This window comes from Pristiophorus japonicus, chromosome 22 (genome assembly GCF_044704955.1).
Source record: "Pristiophorus japonicus isolate sPriJap1 chromosome 22, sPriJap1.hap1, whole genome shotgun sequence".
Taxonomy (NCBI): Eukaryota; Metazoa; Chordata; class Chondrichthyes; family Pristiophoridae; genus Pristiophorus; species Pristiophorus japonicus.
The window spans coordinates 66,152,796-66,168,977 of record NC_091998.1 but is presented as its reverse complement, the minus strand read 5'-3'; the positions used below and the strand labels follow the sequence as shown (position 1 = coordinate 66,168,977).

Sequence of the window (16,182 nt, the reverse complement as noted above, 5' to 3'; positions counted from 1 at the left end):
TGGGCCCGCCCTGATTTCCCGGGCGGTCACTGCGGGGCGCGCTGCGGGGCGGACGGGTCGGGCGGGAGACAAAACTCGCGCCGGTGTCGCGACCAGGGGCGTTACACACCGGGCGCAGCTCTTCCGGGCCGTGCTGCTCCGCGCCGCCGCTAAACCGGACCCGAGGATCGCCGCGGGGCGCTGGAGGCTGACCGCCTGCCCAGAACCTCACCCCCGCCATTGCCCCCGCTCCGGGGTGAGAAACCGAGCGCAGAGGGGCCGAAAATCCAGCCCATAATATTTGTTGGTGGTGCTGGTTAAAGGACATATACGGGCCAGGGCAGGAAAGCTGCTGACTGTTTTGAACATGTTATGGAGTGCTTGAATAATCTGCAGGAATTTCACTTGCCCCTTTACCGACTGCTCCCCCCTCAATGCACCTCCCACTCGCCCCTTTACCGGTTGCTGTTCGAGGGCAGTGTGGGGGAATGCTGATCTCCCGGGCCATTGGAGGCTCAGGAGAGGTACCCCACGGGGTTACGGGTACTTCCTGGTCAGTCGGGGAGGGTTGGGAACTGTAGAGAGGGGCCACAAGGCTAAAGATGGAACTGTGTTCAGGGCAGGTGACACTGACATTTCCCCATGTGTTTGATGTTGTGAATTAACCAAGACACAGGAGAAAAAGTTTGCCTGTGACTGTTTAGTTGGACTGTTGCTGCTTTGGTCAGAGTCTCGAGGGTGGATAGGTTGTTAGACAAATGTCTGGTGCTCAGTGGCCGGGCATTGCATCAATCTCGAGCCTACTGGCACACTAAGCTGTCTGACCATCTCGCCGACGTATGGTAATGTTAAGTGCTCAGTCGAATCATTGCTTTGTCACACGGATCCCCTGGCAGCCAACTCTTGTCATGGTTGTTTACAGCAAAGCCTGTTGTGCCCTCTGCTGGTGGGAGTATGCAGGACATCAGCCCCTCTCCTTCCAGCAGCCCTTGAATAGCATGATGGACCTCATGTAAACGGATTAAAAAGAGCAAAGAATAAGTTGTTGGGGAAGGGCAGTTTCCCCTGGATCTACGGTGTTATCAAGCGTTGTTTTGTGATAATTTCTAAATGTTCTGTAGTTTTTTAGTGTCTGCTTCTGGTGCCCTTCGGATAATTGGGTTCCTCCAGTTCACGGGGACAGTAATAGGTTGGATGTCAGTAGATACCGGGCCTTCTTCGCCCTGTGTAATGCAAGTTCACTTTCAGAATCTCTGACCCAATGAAGTGCAGTGTTCATTGGATGAGGAGGTTTTCTGTTGGCGATTGGAGGATCAAGTTGATGAGAGAAGTTTCTGGGACCTGTGCTGATATATTGTGAAATTGCCCCTATTTTGCACCTCCGGGAGATGGTAACGGGGCGCAATGTCCTTTACGCCCGGTAGTGCCTGGGGCAAAATTGACCCTGATATTTTGGGAGCGACTTGCAGGTAGCGCCAGGCCCCGCGGTTAGCGCCCCGAGCCAGCGCGCAACAGGCGATGATGTCATTGCCGTGTGTGCCGACCCCTTTGCGCCCCGCAGGGGAAATTGCCCCATGGGCTGCATGGCAGGCGTGGGCCGATATCAGCGCCTGCTTTGTGGGGCGCTGACATCTGCCCGGGGCTCCCCTTAAAGGTCCGGTCGAGCGCGTCCCTGGTAGCCCAGTGGTAGCCACCAAAGGGCCTGAAGAGTGCGCAGTGGCCCTCCAATTTAACTGAAGGGGAGGGGCGTTGTAATACATCGGCAGTATGTGGAGCTGCCGAATAGCACTGCCCTCTTCAGCACAATGCTGTTGCCCCGGGAGCGCCCCGCAACGAGGCGGAGTGTCTGAGACAGCTCTCCACCTCATTTCAGGGGCGCAAAGACCAAGTACCCACTGGGGGCGGGACCTCTAGCCCGGGCAGTAAAAGTCCCGGGCCCGGAACTTTTACCCAAACGGGGCCCGGGGAAATTTCGGCCCTGGTCGGTTGTCACTGTGTCAGTGAAGGGGGCAGAATTAGTTCTCAATGTCAGAATGAACGTGAGTAAAGCTTCATTTCCAGAACGATGTAAAAGAGAAACTCGAGCACCTTGTCAATGGGAGCAGGCGGACAGCAGGCCTGGTGGTGGGTGGTGAGACGGGTCAACTTCGTGCCTGCTATTTGGAGGACTTGGTTGGATATCCAGAAGAAGCTGAGTAGTTTATTGTAAAGTAGCAGCACAGAGCATGTTTCAAGGTGAAGGGAGGCTGTATTCAAAGATCTTTCTTGTTATGTCTTTAGATGCTCTGATAATCACTCCACGAGGTAAAGTATTGCACTTGAACTGTAGTGACCTTAATCTGTTTAATAGAACTCCAGAGTGAACACGGGGGACTCCCTTCTATACCTGGGTACCTGTGGTGTACACGTGACCCCTGGGCCTCCACCAGTTGCACCCTCTGGTGGTGTCAGCATAGTGTATACAGTGTGAACCTTGTTGATGGTACCTCCGGTAAACAAGCCTCCATCTTATACAGTGACTGCACAGAGAGTATCTCTATAGTATACCTATCTAACATTTCTCTACCTCTTCCCTATCCTCTTCTCTCTCACCTTCATTTCCATTAACCCCTTCCCTTCTCTCACTGCCCCTTCCTCGCCCTCCCTTCTCTTTCTCCCTCTCCTTTATATCTTCATTTCCTGCTCGCACTCTCCCCTTCCTAATCTGTGACCCTGGCCAGTGCTGTCTATTGAGAAGGCTGTCACGTGTGTGGATTGGGTTCGGTTTGACGCGGTGCTGAAGTTGGGAGAGCAGGGATCAGCTCCGAGTGCTCGCAGACCATCCCGTGTCACTCTTGATGTCACGCACCACTCCAAAAATAGGAGCCAAAGACATCTAACGGTGACAAACGCAAGGGCGATCGCAAAAGTAAAATAACCAACGCAAAGAGTGTGATAAATCTAATGCAGTCAAATACCGCGTACAGTTTTGGTTTCCATATTTACGAAAGGATATACTTGCTTTGGAGGCAGTTCAGAGAAGGTTCACTAGGTTGATTCCGGGGATGAGGGGGTTGACTTATGAGGAAAGGTTGAGGAGGTTGGGCCTCTACTCATTGGAATTCAGAAGAATGAGAGGTGATCTTATCGAAACGTATAAGATTATGAGGGGGCTTGACAAGGTGGATGCAGAGAGGATGTTTCCACTGATGGGGGAGACTAGAACTAGGGGGCATAATCTTAGAATAAGGGGCCGCCCATTTAAAACTGAGATGAGGAGAAATTTCTTCTCTCAGAGGGTTGTAAATCTGGGGAATTCGCTGCCCCAGAGAGCTGTGGAAGCTGGGACATGGAATAAATTTAAGACAGAAATAGACAGCTTCTTAACCGATAAGGGGATAAGGGGTTATGGGGAGCGGGCAGGGAAGTGGAGCTGAGTCCATGATCGGATCAGCCATGATCTTATTAAATGGCGGAGCAGGCTCGAGGGGCCGTATGGCCTACTCCTGCTCCTATTTCTTATGTTCTTATGTTCTTAAGTCCCACCCTCTCAGCCGTCTCACTATCATCAGTAAAGTGCTGGAAAGACTCATCGGGAGATACCAATAACCTGCTCGCCGATAACCGCCAGAGTAATGGGCTCCAGACCTCGCCGTAGCCTTGACCCAGACATGGATCTCAGAGCTAAATGCCAGAGGAGAGGGTGTGACAAGCTGCCCTTGACATCAAGGCAGCGTTCGACCAAGTCGGGCACCAAGCTGCCCCAGCAAAACGGAATTCTATCGGCAAAAGGAAAGTCTTCCCACGGCGGGAGTCACACCGGATGCAAATGAAGATGGTTGCTGGTTGTCAGAGGTCAGTCCCAGCAGCCTCAGGACTTGGCTGCAAGCATTTCTCAGGGATTTTTGGCTCAACTGCCTCCAGCTTCTTCATCAATGGCCTTCCTCCATCACATTGCCAGGAGACAAAAGCAAAACACTGCGGACGCTGGAACCTGAAATAAAACCAGAAGATGCTGGAAATCTCAGCGGGTCAGGCAGCGTCTGTGGAGAGAGGAACAGAGTTAATGGTTCGGGTCGATGAACCTTTGTCAGAACTGGCAAAGGTTCGAAATTAGCAGATTTTTCAGGAAGTGCAGGGGGCAGTGAACGGGGGAGGGGAGGAAAGGGAAGATCTGTGATAGGGGGGACGGCAGGAGAGATTTGAGCGGCAAAAGTCTGGTGGGTCAAATTGAGATAGTAGTGGCACAAGTTAGGAAACAAAAGATGAGTCTAGAGAGGGTGTGATGGTGGAATAATTACCAGCTGCCGTGGGAAACCGAGAGAAAAAATAAAAATGAAAAGGGGAGTTGTGGGGGCGGGGGGGTGGGGGGGGGTAATGCCAGGAGAGGCTCTTTGCTGATGATCCCACAGAATTCATCTCCATTAACAACTCCTCCGATGTTGAAGCATCCCATGCAAGGCCTGGGTCACATCCAGACTTGGGCTGACAAGTAGCGGGTAAAATTTCTGTCAATTAAGTGCCAGCCTGTGACTTTGGACCAAGAGACAGCCCCGAACATTTTAACGGAAGGTTGGCACTGTTTCAGGGAACCCAAAAGACATGGGTATCATCGGCTGAAAGTGAGGGTGTTGTTTGAAGTGAGTGATGCCACCTTACCATCTGCTGACAGAGGTTTGGTTCGCCCGACATGTCCTCTTGTCAGCCGTGCGACTTTTCGGCTCTCGTGCCTCCTGCTTTCCGGCTTATAGGCAAGACAGGCAGTGAGCCCTGCTCCCGCAAAGAACGCACTCGGACCCGCTGAGCACCAGACTGCTGACATTTCAGTTGAAATATTGGGCTGAGAATTGCAGCCTCTCTGGGCACGTACGGAGTGTGCACAGAACCGAAGAGGCCTCGCAAAAACCAGTTCTCGGGGCACAAGGTTCCAACGCATCCCCGGGAGGAGGACATCCGCGGGGTAGAAATTTGGGCTGAACTCTTGCCCAGCGCATGTCCTTCAAACTCTTACGCCTGGTAAACTTTTACCAGCATAAGAGTTTTAAAACATAGAAAAATTAAATTTAATCACTCATTTTTATATTAAAAACCCTATCCATTAAGGTAAGTTTATTTTTAACCCTATTAAAACACATTTTAAAAAAATTCAAAAATATATTTTTTTCTAAAACATTCAATTTCAATTAATTTTAAATATGTGAGGTGTTTTTTTGTATTTATGGTGTTGTGATTTTGGGGGTATTCTCATTGATAGTAATGGGAGCTCGTACAAACGGAGTTCCCGTTATTATCAATGAGAATACTGGATGTCCATTGGTGGTCCAGGCCCACGTGATCCCAGGATACGAACGCGTACCTGGAAGACATGTTCCCGTACGCTGGCCTGCGAAGCTCGGCCTCCGACCGCAATCCTACATTCCTCCGGGACCACCAGGTTTGGGCCGGAGGCGTTTGTCCGAAGGAAACTGCCGACCACAATCTTCCCCCCAATGTAAAGACTTGGCTGTCGAGTTCATTCAAAATGGTGTTAGCGTGAAGTGAAAGCGGTCTTTGTGCTATCTTTACTGACTGTCCACATGTTGGTCTGTTGACGGGTAAGAGTCTTGCGTGCCGAGGGATGGTATCCACCAGGGGCGGTCTTTGATTCGCGGGTCACCGCGTTGTTTCCACGATCAGGGAGTTTCCTGCCGGTGTCTTCGCTGAGATTGGCCGAGTTTTTTTTGACCCTCTGTCTCCCCAATTGTTCCAAAGTTTGCAGTTTCCACTAAGTTTGCAGATCACCTCAAACATTCTAAACTTGTCTTTGTGCTTGACAATTCGCAGAATGGACTCAGCGGCCTCCACCTGGCCTCCAAGGAAGGGCATGTCAAAGTGGTGTCAGAGCTGCTGCACAATGGCATCATTCTGGAGACCGAGACAAAGGTGAGTAATCATCTCCTCCTCTCAGGCAGTCCCCCGGAGTCCAGGACGACTTGCTTCCACACTGATATGAGTTCTCAGGTGACTGATGAGCCCAATGCGGGATCTAGTCTCTGTCACAGGTGGGGCAGACGGTGGTTGGAGGGACGGGGGTGGGTGGGGGGGCTTGGGTTGTCGCACGCTCCTTCCGCTGTGTGCGCTCGGCCTCCACGTGCTCCCGGCGAAGCGACTCGAGGTGCTCAGCGCCCTCCCGGATGCCCCTTCTCCACTTAGGGCGGTCTTGGGCCAGGGACCCCCAGGTGTCGGTGGGGACGTTGCACTTTATCAGGGAGGCTTTGAGAGTGTCCTTGAAACGTTTCTTCTGCCCACCTGGGGCTCGCTTGCCGTGTTGGAGCTCCAAGTAGAGCGCTTGCTTTGGGCGTGGGAGCAAATTGTACGTCCATCACTGGGTGGAAACCATATTACATAAACAGGACCTACAGCGCTCAGCACATGTAATGCAATGTCAAGACAATGTGTGCATTGTGTGCTGAACTCTGTGTGCATTGACCCAGCTGCAACAAATATAATACACTTGTCATTGCTGCAATGTGTTTTGTGCAGCATGTTATTTTCAGTCTCACAGTGCAGCAGTGACATTACTGCAACGTATATAGTGCTTGTGACCACAATGGTGTGTTTAGGGCAGCGGAAGAGACTGGACAATGATCAGGAGACGAAACCTCTGGCTCATTTTGTTCCCCTCTCTCTAGCCCATGTTGATGTGAGCCCCCCCCCCCCCCCCAATTGCTGCCCTGGTCAAGATCAGCTTACTTGGCACAGACTGACAAATCGAAGCTGGGATCCTCCAGTGCGCTCCAGGGTCACACCACAGCGGCTCTGCCTTATCCACAAGGCTGCTGGAGCACTGATCTCCACTTCTGGCTTCCAAAAGATAATTTTTTGGGTTGGTGTAATGTATGCACCTGTGAGGATGCTCACAGGATTGTCGAGCTGTTACCGGCCAAGGGGGCCATTAACCGGTCCAGGCAGCGGGCGGTCGAGGGGGTCGCCTCTCTTCCGCGGTTACATCCGAGCCAGGGTGTCCCTGGAGATGCAGCACGCGGTGTCCACCGGTACACTCGCGGCCTTCCGCGAGAGGTGGGCGCCGGAGGGACTGGAGGGCATCATCACCCCCGGCAACCAAAGTTTAATTTGATCTGCTAAGTTCCCTTAAAGTGTTATTGTTAATTTGTGTATTCTGGTGTCCCTTTAATAAGGGGGCACTCGGCTTTATCTGTTAATTAAATAGTTGTAGAGCTGTTGCATTGTGAGTGGCTCAGCCAGTCACATGATGTTCACAAGGCTCAATAAAACCCCAGCCAGTTGGGTTCGGGGGACCCACGATGGGGCAGGTGGTTGTGAGCCTGGTGGATGAACTGGTAATGTGTAGTGTGATTGTTAAACCTTTGCTAATAAACCAACTAGTTCTTAATAGCAATGTGTTGCTATGAATTCTTAAGCAAAGAGCCCATGAAGCAAATACATTGCAGTTGGCATAGTTCTTCCACACTGAAACCTTTGCCTATTGGCTGAGTAATTGTTTGTGGAACTGTTGCATTACAGAAAGGGAACACAGCCCTGCACATTGCAGCTCTCGCTGGACAGGAGCAGGTGGTGAAGGAATTGGTCGACTATGGAGCGAACATCAACGCTCAGTCCCAGGTAAGAGGCAGCAGGTTGAACAGATGCGGAGAAAGCCCGAGGACACACACTCTCTCCCTCTCATGTCACAACTCTTGGCACTCAACTTGGGGACAGGCCAACTGTTGGTACTTCATTCACCTTTAATCGAATTACATACTGGCAAATCAACCGGAAAAACAGACAAAATACGAAGGAAAGAAATAATTAAAGACCCTCCACAGAGAGGCAAATCCATAAAGAGAAGCACGGAAGTATCAGACTCTCTTGCACTGACAGCTCAGCTGAGATAGGGAACAAAGACATGATGACAACAACAACTGTATTTATATAGAGCCTTGAAGGTAGTTAAACGTCCCAAAGTGCAACACAGCAGCAGTTATCAATCGAGATTTGACACCGAGCCACATAAGGAGATATAAGGGCAGATGATAAAAAGCTTGGTCAACGAGGTAGGACTGGATTTACCGGTGATGTCCACCTGTGTTTTCACCCCAGAGGGGCAGCAATGGCGACCAGCTTCCAGCGCCCCGCCGGGGTTTTCGGGTCCGGTTTCGGTGGGGCGCGGAGCGTAACCGCCCTGGAGAGGCGAGCCGGTGTGCAACGCCCCTGGTTGTGACACCGGCTCGATTTCTGGCTCCCGCCCGATCCATAGCGTAGAGCGCCCCCTGCTGGGACCGCCTGTGAAAACGGGCGGTCCGAGCTGTAGCATCTGCAGTGGGGTAAGTAATGTCCACCTCCGGTAAGTGTGGTTGGTTTTTCTTTTCTTTTCTTTGCGATTTATGTTGTGGAGGCGTGAGTTATTTATTGGGAATGTTTTTGGTGTTTTTATTTCCTGTTTTTTTCAGGCCTCTCTCCGAGCGCTCCAAGGCCGACTGTTTAGCTAGCTCGGGATCTTCCCATGCTCAGCCGGCCTAGCGCCCCGAGAGAGGGGTACAACGCCTCCCTTAGCGCTGCGCCCCCTGACTCAGGGCCCAGCTGCCCAATGTTACTGACTGAGGCGCAAACTGTTCCCGGGCGCTAACTTTCCCGCCCCGCCGCCATTACCGCCCCGAAATCAGCAAAGCCGAGAATCCAGTCCTAGGCTTTAAGAAGTGTATTAAAGGAGGAGAGAGAGGCGGACAGGTTTAGGGAAGGATTTCCAAAGCTTAAGGCCCAGGCTGCTGAAGGCACGTATCTTCACACTGCAGTACCTTGCTAAATGAACAAAACACAGATAATAGATTTCAGGATCTGGCACATAAAAGCCTGAACTCCCAGATGAGATTAATGCCTTGTGTGCCTTTATAATGTAAGCTCTGCAGTCGCTGGGAGCACATCCTATCCTTTAAGCTGGAGCAAAGCATCACATCACATCACTGAAGGCCAGAATCCTCACATCACTGAAGACTGATTACTGACTGACAACCCGTCGTTTATTACAACAGATAAATACATAGACGTTACGACACAGAAACAGGCCATTCGACCCAACCAGTCTGTGTTGGCATTTACCCGCTGTGGAGCAATTAGTTCCAATCACCCTTTTGCTTCATCAACCTAATTAATCTAATCTTAAGCCTTGACGCAATTTCTGCTTCAGCCATTACCCCTGGAAGTAAATTCCACAGCCTCACTGTATAAAGATGTTTCCCCTAACTTCTCTTCTAAGGGGGAGGAATTCACTATCGCTCCATTTGGGGCACTAATTTTTAAAAGATTGTAAAGTTAGTGACCGGTGCTAGTGATTTCAAAGTTTAACAAATTTGCGGCAGTGACTTGAGTGGCGCTAGTCGCTGGGCCGTACAGCGTCGCGTTCAAAGGCGCGGGGACCCATCACTGCATCTCTGCAAAATAAAAAGTTCCTCCCTGGACCACGACGGCAAAGTACTTTTGGAGTGCAGTCACTGTTGTAATGTGGGAAACGCAGCAGCCAATTTGTGCACAGCAAGCTCCCACAAACTGCAATGTGATAATGACCCAGATAATCTGTTTTTTTTGTTATGTTGATTGAGCGTTAAATATTGGCCCCAGGGATAACTCCCCTGCTCTTTTTCAAAATAGTGCCGTGGGATCTTTTACATGCACCTGAGAGAGCAGACAGTGACTCAGTTTAACATTTCATCCGAAAGATGTCATTTCCGACAGTGTGGCACTCCCTCAGCACAAATTTTTTTTGTGTTTAAGTCACTGGAGTGGGACTTGAACCCACAACCTTCTGACTCCAAAGCAAGTGTGCAGCCCACTGAGCCACAACTGACACACCCATAATACTGCTGTTATTTATTTACCAAAATGCAGCACCTAATACTTGCAGTGAATTCCATCTGCTACTTTTAGTTAATTCCTCGATCACTATATCATCAATCATATTTGATATTCTGTTAGTTTAGGGGAATTATTTTGTATTGTCAAGTGGAAAAAGCCTCCATGGATTGTTAATGTTCCTAAGGCAGTATCTATCAGAACTATATTGATCAAGGCTTGGCTTTTTAACTGTGAAAGGCAGTTTATTTATCTTTAAAAATCCATTAAATTCAATCAATGGCCAGATCATGTGTTCTAGCACTCTATAAACAACCAATTAATTGTAGAGTGTGAAGAAAAAAACAAGCAAAGCTGTTACTGAAAGTTGCTGAGTTCGGGAATCTCTTGGTTTGAGTTAATCCCAGAGCTGGTCCGTGAGGGTGTATCGATTCCAGACTTTAACCAAAGAGCTAGAGACTGTCCTCGGCCCAGAGGTGGATGCAAACTTTGGGTGAACGTGTAACGTGCAACGTGCACAAAGTGTTAGCCTGTGTCTCAATGGGCAGCACTCTTGCCTCTGAGTCAGAAGGTTGTGGGTTCAAGTCCCACTCCAGGGGCTTGAGCACAGAAATCCAGGCTGATACTCCAGTGCAGTGCTGAGGGAGTGCTGCACTGTTGGAGGGGCCGTCTTTAGATGAGATGTTAAACCGAGGCCCTGTCTGCTCTCTCAGGTGAACATTAAAGATCCCATGGCTCTTTTTTGAAGAAGAGCAGGGGAGTTATCCCTGGTGTCCAGGGGCCAATATTTATCCCTCAATCAAAAAAACGGGAAAAAAAACAGATTATCTGGTCATTATCACATTTGTGTTTGTGGGAGCTTGCTGTGCGCAAGTTGGCTGCCGTGTTTCCTACATTGCAACAGTGACTACACTCCAAAAAGTACTTCATTGGCTGTAAAGCGCTTTGAGATATCCGGTGGTTGTGAAAGGCACTATATAAATGCAAGTCTTTTTCTTTCAAAGTCAACAGGTAGCCCCACACCCCCTCTTGGGTGCCAGGCTGCTGGCCTGGCCGAACCCCTCCCTGGTAGCCCAGTGGGCTCCACGGAGACCTCACTCGGCCTCGCTGTGACCCTCCCCCAAAGCGCTGGGAGGCAGTGTCAGCGTTAAAGAGCCACATTTTCCGGCTCTTCCCTCGGACTCCCGCCAGGCGCTAAATTTCCGACTAATTCGAAGCGCCCGCCCCAATTTCTCGCTGAGGGCAATTTCGGCCCCCACCTCTCATTCTTCTAAACTCCAGGGAGTATAAGCCCAATCTACTCAATCTCTCCTCACAGGACAACCCTCCCATCCTCGGGATCAATCTAATGAACCTGCGTTGCCCTGTCTATAAGCTTCCTTAGATAAGGAGACTGGAACAGACACCTTTCTGCTTATTGTTCCTGTACTCTCCCTGTAAGGGTGAAGAGGGCAGGAGCTAAGTGCTCAGGGAGTGTGCTTCTTGTACTGTTCACTGTAAATCAGCACCTTTCACACTGGAAATGCACAATGGCATCCGATATAGAAAGAAGGCTAGACATTTTGCTTGACCACAACACTGAAATATTCATTATGCCAGCAACAACAAAATATTCCACATTTTAAGTCGATCACCCTTCCCACATTTCCAAATAATCTGCTCCCTGCGTACTGGAGTGCAGCTCCTTATGACGGCCGGACGCTGATGGATTTTTCTGCAGTGTTAATGGGTTCCTGAAGTGAGCCAGACGTGCTTTGTTCCTGAAATGCTCTGTCTCAGTTCCTGCAGCGTCAGCACGAGATTCTGGCGCAAAGCCGGACTCTCCCAATGTGCCAGCAACAGTACCTCACAAGTCCTCAAAACAGCTCTGTTGTCATCAAGAAACCATCCCTCCTATTCATCGTCCCCTCACCCACCCGCGTTATTTGCAAGCGGTGCCATTCGAATGCGATTGAGGCAGACTTCATTTTCTGATCTGCAGCTATGTAATCGAGCACAAAGTGAGGATGTCATTACTCCCCCCACCATCCCCTCACCTTACCTCAGCAGAAATTCTACCTCTAACGGAGATTTGTAAAATATCCCCGTTTCTCAGTAACAAATCACCTGCTAAGGGAATTACTTGAACATGTGACTTTGAAATGTGTGATTTCCGAGAGTGAGATTTCGATGGAGTGCAGTTAAACAGAGATTCAATTATTCTCTCGTTTTAATTAAAATAAGAATTTCATCCCCTCCCCATGTCTCCAGCGTGGCAGCCTTTAAACCATCTGTTTTTTTACTCTGTAGCATCCACCGTTATACAGCCCAGTAGCCTCCTCACTGGCTATTGTCGTTCTCTGATGCTGCAAACTGGCTGCTGTTTGTATGGGAGGAAATGCTGGTGATGAAGAGCCTGATCAAACCGTGTCGCATCGAATTACATGGTCTCAGGACACTGACGGAACTGACTGGATGAATCATTCTGTTCTCCACGCTGAAGGAAAGACATACTTCCCTTAGAGGGAGTACAGCGAAGGTTCACCAGACTGATTCCTGGGAAGAGGGGAGATTGAGTAGACTAGATCTGTATTCCCTAGCATTTAGAAGAATGAGAGGTGATCTAATTGAAACATATAAAATTCTTAAGGGGATTGACAGGGTAGATGCAGGGAGGATGTTTCCCCCGGGCTGGGGAGTCTAGAACCAGGGGTCACAGTCTCAGAATAAGGGGTCAGCCATTCAGGACTGAGTTGAGGAGAAATTTCTTCACTCAGAGGGTGGTGAATCTTTGGAATTCTCTGCCCAGAGGGCTGTGGATGCTGAGTCTCTGAATATATTCCGGACAGAGGTCGATAGATTTTTGGAAATGAAGGGAATTAAGGGATAGAATCATCGAGATTTACAGCACGGAAGGAGGCCATTTCGGCCCATTGTGTCCGTGTCGGCCGACCAAGAGCTAGCCAGCATAATCCCACTTTTTAGCTCTTGGTCCGTAGCCCTGTAGGTTACGGCACTTCAGGTGCACATCCAAGTACTTTTTAAATGTGGTGAGGGTTTCTGCCTCTACCACCCTTTCAGGCCGTGAGTTCCAGACACCCACTACCCTCTGGATTAAGAAATTTCCCCTCATATCTCCTCTAAACCTCTCCCCAATTACTTAAAATCTATGCCCCCTGATTGTTGACCCCACTACCAAGGGAAACAAGTCCTTCCTATCTACTCTATCCCCACCCCTCATAATTTTATACACCCCTTAGTCTTCTCTGTTCCAAAGAAAACAGGCCCAGCATCTCCAATCTTTCCTCATATCCAAAATTCTCCAGTCCAGGCAGCATTCTTGTAAATCTCCTCTGCACCCTTTCCAGTGCAATCACATCTTTCCTGTAATGTGGTGACTAGAACTGCACGCAGTACTCCAGCTGTGGTCTAACCAGCCTTTTATACAGCTCCTTGCTCTTGTATTCCATGCCTCGACTAACAAAGGCAAGTATTCCATATGCCTTCTTAACCACCTTATCTACCTGGCCTGCTACCTTCAGGGATCTGTGGACCTGCACTCCAAGGTCCCTCTGTTCCTCTACACTTTTCAGTGTCGTACCATTTAATGTGTATTCCCTTGCCTTGTTAGACCTCCCCAGATAAATTACCTCACACTTATCCAGATTGAATTCCATTTGCCACTGTTCTGCCCACCTGACCAGTACATTAATATCTTCCTGCAGTCCGCAGCTTTCTCCTTCATTATCAATCACACAGCCAATTTTAGTGTCATGTGCAAACTTCTTAATCATACCCCCAACATTTAAGTCCAAGTCATTGATATATACCACAAAAAGCAAAGGACCCAGCACTGAGCCCAAAAACATCCATCAACCATTACCCTTTGCTTCCTGCCTCTGAGCCAATTTTGGATCCAACTTGTCACTTTGCCCTGGATTCCATGGGCTATTATTTTCGTAACCAGTCTGCCATGTGGGACCTTAGAAAAAGCTTTGTTAAAATCCATATACACTACATCATACACACTACCGTCATCGACCCTCCTGGTTACCTCCTCTCAAAATTCAATCAAGTTAGTCAGACACGACCTTCCCTTAACAAATCCATGCTGACTGTCCTTGATTAATCCATGTCTTTCCAAATGAAGATTTATCCTGTCCCTCAGGATTTTTCCAATAATTCTCCCAGCACTGAGGTTAGGCTGACTGGCCTGTAATTACTCGGTCTATCCCTTTCTCTCTTTTTAAACAAAGGTACAACGTTAGCAGTCCTCCACTCCTCTGCCACCACACCTGTAGCCAGAGAGGTTTGGAAAATGATGGTCAGAGCCTCTGCTATTTCCTCTTTTGCTTTTCTTAACAGCCTGGGATACATTTCATACAGGCCTGGGGAATTATCCACTTTCAAAGTTGCTAAACCCCTTCATACTTCCTCTCTCACTATGTTTATCTCGTCTAATATTTCACACTCCTCCTCCCTCATTGCAAAGTCTGCATCGCCCCTTTTGTGAAAAAAGATGCAAAGGTATTAATTAAGAATCATAACCACGTCTTCCACCTCCACACACAGATTTCCTTCATAGTCTCTAATGGGCCCCACTCATTTTCTAGTTATCCTCTTGCTCTTAATGTATTTATAAACATCTTTGGGTTTTCCATGATTTTACTTGCCAACATTCTTCCATACTCTCTCTTTGCTTTCCTGATATCTTTTTTTATTGCACCCCTGCACTACTTATACTCCTCTAGAGTTTCTACAGTATTGAGTTCCCGGTATCTGTCATAACCTTCCCTTTTTTTCCTTATCTTACCCTGTATGTCCCTTCACATCCAGGGTTCTCTAGATTAGTTAATCCCACCCTTTTTCTTTAAAGGAACATACTTGCTCTGTACCCTCAGGATCTCCTCCTTGAAGGCCTCCCACTGCTCTGACACTGATTTACCATCAAATAGCCATTTCCACGCCACTTTGGCCAAATCCCATCTCAGCTCAGCAAATTTGGCGTTACCCCAATTGAGCACTTTTATTCCGGGTCCCCATTTGTCCTTTTCCATAACTACCCTAAATCTTACTGAATTATGATCACCAGCACCAAGATGCCCTCCCACTGATACCCCTTCCACCTGCCCCTCTTCATTCCCCAAAACCAAGTCCAGAACCGCCCCTCCCTTGTTGGGCTTGTACATACTGGCATTTTAGGAATTCCGCACCCTCTGTACATAAGAACATAAGAAATAGGAGCAGGAGTCGGCCATTTGGCCCCTCGTGCCTGCTCCGCCATTCAATAAGATTAAAGACTGATCTGATCATGGACTCGGCTCCACTTCCCTGCCCGCTCCCCATAACCCTTTATTCCCTTATCGCTCAAAAATCTGTCAATCTCCGCCTTAAATATATTCAATGACCCAGCCTCCACAGCTCTCTGGGGTAGAGAATGCCACAGATTTACAACCCTCTGAGAGAAAAAATTTCTCCTCATCTCAGTTTTAAATGGGCGGCCCCTTATTCTAAGACTATGTCCCCTAGTTTTAGTTTCCCCTATGAGTGGAAACATCCTCTCTGCATCCACCTTGTCGAGCCCTCTCATTATCTTATAAGTTTCAATAAGATTACCTCTCATTCTTCTGGACTCCAATGAGTATAGGCCCAATCTACTCAACCTATCCTCATAAGTCAACCCCCTCATCCCCGGAATCAACCTAGTGAACCTTCTCTGAACAGCCTCCAATGCAAGTATATCCGTCTTTAAATACGGAGACCAAAACTGTACGCAGTACTCCAGGTGTGGCCTCACCAATACCCTGTAGAGTTGTAGCAGGACTTCTCTGCTTTTATACTCTATCCCCCTTGCAATAAAGGCCAACATTCCATTTGCCTTCCTGATTACTTGTAGTACTAGTACCATTTACACTACTTTTTCCTGTTGATATTAGGGTAGTTGAAATCCCCCACTATTACAGCTCTATAGCTTTTGCACCTCGCAGCAATTTGCCCACATATTTGTTCTTATATCTCCCTCTGACTGTTTGGGGTTCTATAGTACACTCCCCAGCAGTGTGATCACATCTTTTTTGTTCTTCAATTCAACCCATATGGCCTTGTTTGATGACCCCTCTAACATATCATCCCTTCTCATAGCTGTAATTGTTTCTTTAATTAATACTGTGACCGCCGTCCTTTTTTATTCCCTCTTTATCCCGTCTGAAAACCCTGTAACCAGGAATGTTAAGCTGCCATACCTGCCCTTTTAGCCATGCCTCAGTAATCACTATAATATCATACTCCCAAGTGTCTATCTGTGCTCTCAGCTCATCTGCCTGATTCCCCATATTCATTGCATTGAAGTATAAACCATTTAGTGGTGCCAAACTCCCTTGTTGTCTATTTTCCAGCCCT

General features: G+C 48.6%; 1 protein-coding gene across 13 annotated transcripts in view; it reads left to right on the top strand.

Moving 5' to 3' along the window:
• The window catches only part of LOC139235126 (ankyrin-1-like), a 303,602-nt gene that overhangs the window by 112,372 nt on the left and 175,048 nt on the right, over nt 1-16,182 (top strand). For all 13 annotated transcript variants that reach the window (XM_070866335.1, XM_070866331.1, XM_070866326.1 and 10 more), the window contains exons 3-4: nt 5,782-5,880; nt 7,483-7,581. In XM_070866335.1, coding sequence (XP_070722436.1) covers nt 5,782-5,880; nt 7,483-7,581 — 198 coding nt within the window. The remainder of the gene's footprint in view (nt 1-5,781; nt 5,881-7,482; nt 7,582-16,182) is intronic.